Here is an 8,865-nt window from a genome sequence, read left to right as displayed (position 1 = left end):
AAAAAAAAGAAAGAGAAAAACCTGGTGCCTGCAGGCTGTCTGGTTTGTCTCTAAATTTCCAGACAGCTGATCTTGTGAGAATTAACACATTTTGGGTACAAAATGATGATTGGTTGCCACTTCAAACCTGAAACTGGAAGATTACATTACTTCATAGTAAATATTTTAACTTCTTGCTAATTTATTTCCATTGTACAATGGAGCAACTGAAAGGTGCTCCTCTTAGAGGCAAGTGAGCAACTCCCTGGGCTGTGCTGAACTCTGCACATTCAGTGGCTTTCTCCTCTCCTTGCAGAGTGCTCTCTATCACCTCTTGGATATTGCTCAGATTTTCATCTATCCTTGAGTGATTTCACACTAGCATCTCCAGCTCCAGTTTCTTTACTGATTCCAAGTAATTTTCATCAGAACTTCTCACATCTGGTTTATGAGGGGGAAGGAAAGATGAAAAAGGAGTAGGAAGTTGGAGGAGAATGTGCATTCAGATGGCTTAGTTGGGCTGGCTTCTCTGAAAGGATGGGTGCAGATCATTACCATCAGCAACTGTCTGTTAATGTATAAAAGTGCGTGGATAGAATCATCACCCTCTTTATCAGGCTAAATCTGTGTGATTTGTCTTTAAAATTACATCTACTAACTTGCTATCACCCACAGACTATGCTCCCTGCCACATGTGAGTGGCCCCTTTTCCTGGGTGCTCTCCTCCCCTGGAATGGCAGAACCCAGTGGGGCCGTAGATACACGTGGAGGATGAGCAGGAAAAAGCAGCTCAGTAACTGCATCCCTGAGCTCTCTGCATCTGAATGACACTTCTCTTGCCTCCTACTTGGCTCTGGTCAATAAAAATGCCACAAAGCATGTTAGGAATATCAGCTATGCCTCCCCTCTTTGCAGGGGACACACTGACATCCTGTACTAAGAATTATAATTATTTTAATACAGCAGCTTGCTAACTGTAACTTTTCTTAAAAGCATATGAGGAACTCAGTGCTATATTCAGAGCTTGTTGCTTTGTCATCATGAGCCTGAGTTAACTACTTTAGTGCAGATGTTGAATAGGATTAAAATGGCAGAAGAATATGTCATTGGAATAATAACTACTTATTACTTATACATGATAAGTTTTGCCCTGTGTTGAAATAACCTTTTACCAAAGTGCTCCCTTCTGTGTGCTGCAAAGCAGTTAATCTATTGTAGGTTGTATCTACTGCTTTCTCCAAGGGAAATCCTAGCAAGATCCTCCCAGCATTGGTAATTTAGGAAAGTCAAAGCAAACAAAATCTTGGTTCAGATTTTTTACCTATGGAGTGAGGTCCCTTCTAAGCACCTGCACTTTTGGTGGATGAGATTCATTCTTCACTATTATTGGATAGTTTGTAAAGGAGCCTTCACCTTACAAAGTTTTCCCTGTAGTGTATGACAAGTTGATATCACCTGGTGCAGTGTTCAGGAGAGAGCTGTAATACTTGACAGCAAGGTCACTATCAATGTGAAGATCAGACTAATTGGCCACTGAATATGCAGCACTCCATTTACATTTTGCTTTCCATGTTCAAAATGGACTGTTGTGCATGCTCCCTGCACCCACGTGCATGCACATACATCCTCTCTGTCTTCTCAGACTGTGCTCATCAGCATTTTTAATAACATGCATGGCAGGTCTTCGTGCCTAATGTGATAGTCTGTAAAGAATCTGGCGGAAATCAATAAACATCAAGCATTGGAGAGTTTACATAGTAAACAATGGTAGCTTCCTTGGGCTTAAAATCAATAGTACAGAGCTGGCTGTGGCCTTGGACTCAGCCAGAAGCAGTGCTGTGCAGGGGCGGTCTCCTTGCTGAGACCAGAGGTGGGGTCAGAGCACCAGCATGCATTTGCAGAAGCTGCAGTATTTTCTGGAGCAGAATCTCTGCTCCCTGGGAATATACAGAAGATGCCACACTGTGTGCTTCACTAACCTGTGAGCTGGTGCTGCTGGCCTCATGCTGAGCCAGCGATTGGGCTCCAGGACTCTGACTTCTGTTAGGTCAGAGCTGCATTTTCATTTCTGTAGAATGAATATGGGCTGGAGAGGAGAGATTTGAAATAGGAGTAGATCACAAGAACATTACTAGCTTTTGGAAGTTACCTTTTCCTTTTCAGAGATAGTTTGTTTTTTAAATGGTGTATATTGCAATAAAATCCATAAATTACCCCCAGGTATCAATATTGCAGCTGCTAACCAAAACAAAAAGCCATTCTGTGTTCTCACTTGCTTTCAGTTTTTTAACATAACTCTGTTGAACTCAGGGACCCATCACCTTAGGGTCCTTCATGCCTGTGGAGTTTAGGAATTGGTACCCTTAGGCTTAAAGCATTTTGCATTTCACTAATTCCTCCTTTTATTGTTCTATTCTCTTGCTAGTGTAGTTTAAACTGTAAGCCAGCATGGTCTATATGCTACTGGAATTAAGCTGTTCTCATGGGCAGATGAAACCATCTGGAGGATGGTCAGCAGGAAAGGAGGCAGTCTGATTTTTTCCAAGTCTTTAATCTTTGAAGTTCTTAACCAAGAAAGCTCAATCCAGCTATCCTGCTTTATTTATTTATTTATCTATCTATCTATTTATTTATTTATTTAACAGTCTGGTTTTGTAGACAGAATATAAAAACAGTATGTCCTCAAAGATCTATTCACGTTGTTGTAAAAGTTTTCAGGTGTAAATAGGAATTACACTTGGGAATGAAAAATGTTTTGGAGTCATAGATTTTTTTGTTGTTGTTGTTGTTGTTTTTTCCTTTAAACATAAAACACCTCTTTTATATTTGCATGTAGTGTGCTCTTGTTCTGGATATTTAGCACTTTAGTGCATAACTTGTAGGATGTGTCACTGTTTTTAAAAGTCACACACAATCTACCTGCAGGCTACTTGTTTTCAAAAGGAAACCCATTCTTCGTACTGAATAGATTTTGTTAGATTTAAAAATAAACTTGTATTTGTCTTTGGCTTTGAGCTGACTTTTAACTGTAAGTGCACTGATGTGAGATGACAGGTAACCTGTCTGTCATAATTGCCCTCAGAAAATTCCTGCTCTATTTTACCACTGCTTAGGAAGATGACTTCCCAGGAGTCCTTGAGCAACACAGGGTTATCTGGGGGCAACCATAATTTATTGAAAATCTTCCCAGTACAAATGGAAACCCATTCATTACTGTTGATTATTTTCTGGGTCCTCTGGGCCCAAAGGACTTGTTGCTTAATTCCTTTGGATGTTGTGATTCTGTACAAGTCCAAAAGATAATACAGGTAGCATTTTAATTGTATGTGTGTATTTGTCTGTTAAGAAAATTGGTAGAAGTAGCAGGTTAAACAGAAAGAATAGTTAACTTCTACATGTGTGGTTTTGGGAAGCATCCTGAGTGGAGTCTAGCTTTTCTGAACAGTTTCACTGAAAATAAAAATATTTCATGAAACCAAACCAAACCAAAGGACCTCATGGGAAAGTTTTGTCAGTATTTCCATGCTTATTTCATGAGGAGAAGGGAGTATGGGAAAGAAAAAATGAGCAAGTAGCAATACATGTTGGTAATGCCTGTGTTGTAGTAATGTGAAAGTCTCTTATTTTGGGATCAGTGGTGGATTGTTGTTCAGGATGTGTACATTTCAATTTTATGAAGTATTTGTACTTCCAGTTAGCATTCCTGGGAGAAAAAACTGCAGAAAACCCTCAAAACTGTATTAGTTTATTTTCTCATTCTGTATTTATCCAAGCAAGAAAAGAATTATGGTATCACGGGCAATTTGCTTGTGACTTGTCATCATACAACAGGAAAAAGGCTTTTAAAATAAAAATATTGTGTTATTAGAAAGCAGTGGCAGAATTTGAATAAGATCACTTGCAGTTATTGTCCTTCTTGAGAGATGTATCTTGTACCAGCTGCTTTTATATAGAATCTCACCTAGTGTGGCTAGGAGGTCTCTTTCAGAGTGGTAGGACACAGCACCCTTGTAATTGTGTGTTTCTGCCCATTCCTGCCTTGAATCCAAAGGCCATGGGTCAGTGGGGCCTGTAAGCTGATCCCTGCAGAAAGTGTCCCCCCCAGGAGGACACTGACGATGGGGTTGGGGGAAGGAAGGACTGGGTGATCTTTTTCCACAAGAATCGTGCGCTCTGTAGATCTGTCATGTTTGCAGAAATGTTGGAAGCCTTTCCCTCAGCAGCCTCTGCTTGCATTAGATTGACTTGAACTCAGCACAGTATGCAAAGTGGTCATTTGGTTCATGTTTACAGAACTGCAAATACTATAGAATTTGCATGCAGGCATAAACAGAGCTTTTATAGCTTGAAAGGGTGAGGGTATTCCTAATGTGAAGGAAAATACCCAGTAGCTCTCCCCTAATTCTGAATGTCGGTGGAGTTCAGTATGATTCAGGAGGATGGAGGTGTTTCAGAAAAAGTAGACTAACACAGAAGGTAGGAATTCCCTTACTGGAATGTAGGACTTGCCCCCTTCTGATCTTTTTTTTTTTTTTTTTTGTTGTCATCATCATCTCTTTATTTTTCTTGGATGTTCTAGCCAATTCAAGTACCTTCCTTTTCAAATTATGATTACCCAGAATAGAACTAAGGTCACTGCAAGGCCAGCAGGATATAATACTCCATAGGAAAAGAAACATTACCTAGCCATGAACAGCTAAAAAAAAAAATAATAATTATACTGTCAGAGATAACACAGAGGTTATTGATAATGGTGATTGAAGTAGGAAACTTCCTGAAAAAATGAGCTGAGTTGCAGTTCTGATTACAGTTTGGGGTTTTTTTTTTTGTATGTCAGCGACATTGTATGCAATGGAAGGCAGAAAGCAAAAATACTTATAATTTAATTAACCAGCTTATCTCTTTGATGTCTTCAAAGTGTGATTTTCCTGTTTTTAATGTGTCCACATGGAGAAATTGACTGAAGAGGCTCAAAAGAAACATAAGTTTAAAAAGTTGCTTTTCTATATATCATGTAGAATAACCTTTAGTTTTAAATAGAATGAAGATTATTCAGACTTCAAAGCTTACTCTTACATATTCTAATTAATTTATTAAGGATTCACTTAAGAAGGCATCTAGTAATGATGTCATTTCCTATCGGAGTACCAGCTCCTAAAGAAAAATTAAAGAAATTGTTAGCTATTTTGAATGTCATCAGATTTTCTCTGTACTAGTGAGTTCTGAGCTTAATGTTGTTTCTATACTTTCACCTATTTGATCAAATCATTTTGTTTAGAGCAGAATGTGTTTTTGAGATAGAAAATTCTATGAAAAAGTAAATGAGATGTGTTTCTTTGTGCTTTTTTTTTTTTTTTTAGTGAAATGACCAAAACAGTGGAGATTTCTGGGGAAGGTGGACCCTTGGGAATACACGTAGTGCCCTTTTTTTCATCTTTGAGTGGAAGGTAAGATATTGTCTGCGTCGCTCAAGAAGTGTATTAATGAAAGAATTTCAGTTGCAATTCTCTTAAACTACGTACTGTATAACCACAAAGAAGAACAAATGGTTAAAAAAAATAAAATTGGTAATTGAGTGTCTATGAACCCAGTCTCCCACTACTGAAATGCTTACCAGTCTGTAACGTGTGAGGCAGTTCACTCACTAGTTCATATTTATCCTTTCAGTTGCATCTGGTTTTCCTCTCTGGGTGGTAAACTAGACTGTAGGAAAAAGAAATTCTAAGATGTCAGAGTTGGCTTTATTTTCTGTTTATTTATTTGCTTTTTATTTTATTTTAAGCTTTTTGATTCAACTGGAGTTCTCTGCATAGGCCCTTCCTTAATGACTTATCAGACAAGAAAATCAAGAAATAAATAAAATATCCTGTTTTTTTCCTAAACCACCTTTCAGATTTGGTTGTATAGCGTTTATAATGTGTACTATAACTGTGAACTTTTCTTTGTCACAATACAATTACTTTAATTATAAATGATTTAACATATTCTCTTGAGATCACAGAAGCCTATTATAGCAGCATGCTCATATTGATGTACTGTAGTTAAGACTGCGTCAGCATTTTTATTATAACTGTTTTCCAATCTATGTAACTGGAATGTTATAAATAAATAAATAAACCTAACTAATTCTGGGATGAAAGAGAGGCTTAGCCAGGGAGTTAATTTGACACTGGCAGTCCTGAACAAGAGATGGGAAATTGCCAGGGCCATAAATGATACCGTTTTATAGTAATGTGATGCCTGTAACACAAACCCAATTATTACTAAAGTAAGAATTTTCTAATCCTTAAATGTTTCTTTAGTTGTCAACTTTCATGTAGGACAGTGAATGTGAGAGATTAAATTGCCTTGAAGAAGTTTGTGCCTGTAAATACTTTCTCAGCAGCATCCCAGGTTGTTAGCGAGATCAAATTCATTCAAAATATTTATTTTCCAAAGGGGAAAGTAAATGACCACCTGCTGCTGGAAAAATGTTGTCACTGTTGCAAGAACAAAGTTGCTGTGCCATGGGGAGTGAAGGAGGTCTGAGCTGCATGCTTTGAGGCTGCCTGCTTGTCTTGAGCAAGGCACTGGTATTCATAACCCACCATGAAGTGCAGACAGTAGTTCTTTGGTTTAGACATACCTTGAATGTTGTGTTATAGACATTGTATGCAAGATTCTTAGATAGAAAATGTAATAAAATTACATGCTGTTAAAATCAGTAATTATTGCAAATGTACTATAGTGAACTATACTGAAGTCCTGGTGCTTTGAGTGCATCTTTTAAAGACCTCCATGATGAAAAAGTGGAGTTATTTTGTCTACATTTTGTGCATGTTATTGTCTTTATTTACAGACATTTTTGAGGATCTCTGAGAGGGTTTTTGTTCTTTTTTTTAGATAGATAACCTACTTGTTTAGACAGTTGTCTTGAAATTGTAATGACCCTTGGCAGAACCATACTGATAACTTTGTAAGAGTGCTGGGTTACTTGAATCGCTTACCCCTTTTATTTAATCAGGCATGAGACTAGTGTATAAATTTTAACTCATGAAAGATGAGAAAGAACAGAGGAGCATCTTTTATTTCTGTTAATGACAAGGTGCAATTTATGGGGCCATGTCAACCATGACTAACTTGGTCTGGTATTTCAGTTGTAAACAGTTAACTACTAATAAGGTAATGCTGACTTTAGACCTAGTATACTGCAGAGCAGATTTTTTCTATGTGTAGTTAAAACATCTTATTAATTTATGAACCCTTATATAGGAATTAGAAAACCACTGGAATAATTTTTCTCCTTTCTTCTGCACTTAGATATCGTTAAAAAAGAAAATTAAAATTTAATAGTGCATTAAAACAATACTAAAATTGAGACTGTATGAAATAGGTAATGGAGTAATGAATTTAAGCTGCCTTATCATACGTAACTCAAGCCACTCATTCAGATTCCATAGTGCATACAAAAGGTTTCAGACAAGTGGAAAAACCTATAGTGTTACACAGATGCAGCATCTAGGCATGATAGGATTAGTGAAGATCATAGCAATCAATTTAATTTGTAATGTCTGCTTCTTTCCCTGCTTCTTTTGGTACCTATCTTAACATTTGCATTAAGTTATTTGTTGGCATTTAGTTTTTTGATTGCAGCTGATTGTATGTTTGTCATCGTTAGGGCTGTGGCCCTTCCCCACCATTTGCCCTTTGAATCCTTTGTTGAAGAACGTAACACAGGCTACAAGAGAACCTTGATATGTTGGGTGTTTCTTTTCTGTGAGATGTTTCAAAACATTCTGTTCAGTTGGAATCAAGTTTACATCTAGAGTATGTTTCTTTAGACATAAATATCAATTTTAAAGTCTTTCTAGGTCTAACATCAGATGCGCAATGAATATTATATCATTTAAAAAAGCTTGCTGTGAATCTTTTGAATTAAATTGAACATGAGACAGTTATGAATCTGAGAAAAAATACAAGACTTCTGTTTTGTGATGTGAGTGCTGGCAATATTGACAATTGCACATCAATATTGTATGGAGTATAACCAATAGAAAATGGCCTCTACGGACCATCTGTCTGTGCTGATATGGTTTGGCAATTTAGTGGTTAAAACTGGATGATAAAAGATCTTGGTGAACATGCAGCTGTTGGGTTACTGGGACATCATACTGGTATCATTTGATATATCTACACTGAGCTGTGTTTGCAATACAGAGATGCTCCAGTAAATCAAGAATAGTTCACTCCTGCCAGAAGTTAGCCCCGCTGCAGTCTTGCTCCCACTGTGTTTCTTCACTTAACACATCTGTGGTATTTTTTAGTTTTCAATTTGTGAGGAACATAGTAAACAAAAAACAAGCAAACCAACTTAGGTTTTGATCTGCAAGATACATAAATGGTTTTGCTGTCATGTATCAAAATAGCAGGCTTTGGGAACTGAAAATTTTTGGAGACTTTCCAAACATAGAAACTTTTTTTTTGTTTTATCCTACTGCCAGTTTATTTTGCTGAAGTCTAGTTAGAAGAATACATTTTAAACTGTTTGTGCTTTTCTTTGGAGCAATTTAATCTTGGTGACAGACCTGTGTTGCGTAAAGTACAAATAACTTTTTATCTAGATGTAGAGATCACAGGGTTTTCTTCCATATATCCAAGTATGACTTACAGGATTTAATGCTGTTTGAAGTTCTAGCATGTAGGATCGCATTAACGTCCAACAATTTTTATTGGTGTGTCTTACAGTCCTCTCTGAATTGAAGCAAGAATGGAAAATCTTTTCTTTAGGTTACGCAGTTCATTATGGTCTTCTCTATCTCAAGTCATATCTCAAGTGAAGATTAATATGTGTATTTGATTGCTATAAAATACTATCAACAGAATAAGGATAGTTTTTTTTTTTTTTTT

General features: G+C 37.0%; 1 protein-coding gene across 1 annotated transcript in view; it reads left to right on the top strand.

The window, feature by feature from the left end:
• The window catches only part of PARD3B (par-3 family cell polarity regulator beta), a 353,302-nt gene that overhangs the window by 130,748 nt on the left and 213,689 nt on the right, over positions 1-8,865 (top strand). Inside the window, exon 7 of the mRNA XM_031554285.1 lies at positions 5,340-5,426. Coding sequence (XP_031410145.1) covers positions 5,340-5,426 — 87 coding nt within the window. The remainder of the gene's footprint in view (positions 1-5,339; positions 5,427-8,865) is intronic.

Source organism: Meleagris gallopavo, chromosome 7 (genome assembly GCF_000146605.3).
Source record: "Meleagris gallopavo isolate NT-WF06-2002-E0010 breed Aviagen turkey brand Nicholas breeding stock chromosome 7, Turkey_5.1, whole genome shotgun sequence".
In the NCBI taxonomy this organism is placed as follows: Eukaryota; Metazoa; Chordata; class Aves; order Galliformes; family Phasianidae; genus Meleagris; species Meleagris gallopavo.
The sequence above is the reverse complement of the archived record's forward strand: the minus strand, read 5'-3'. Positions and strand labels throughout refer to the sequence as shown.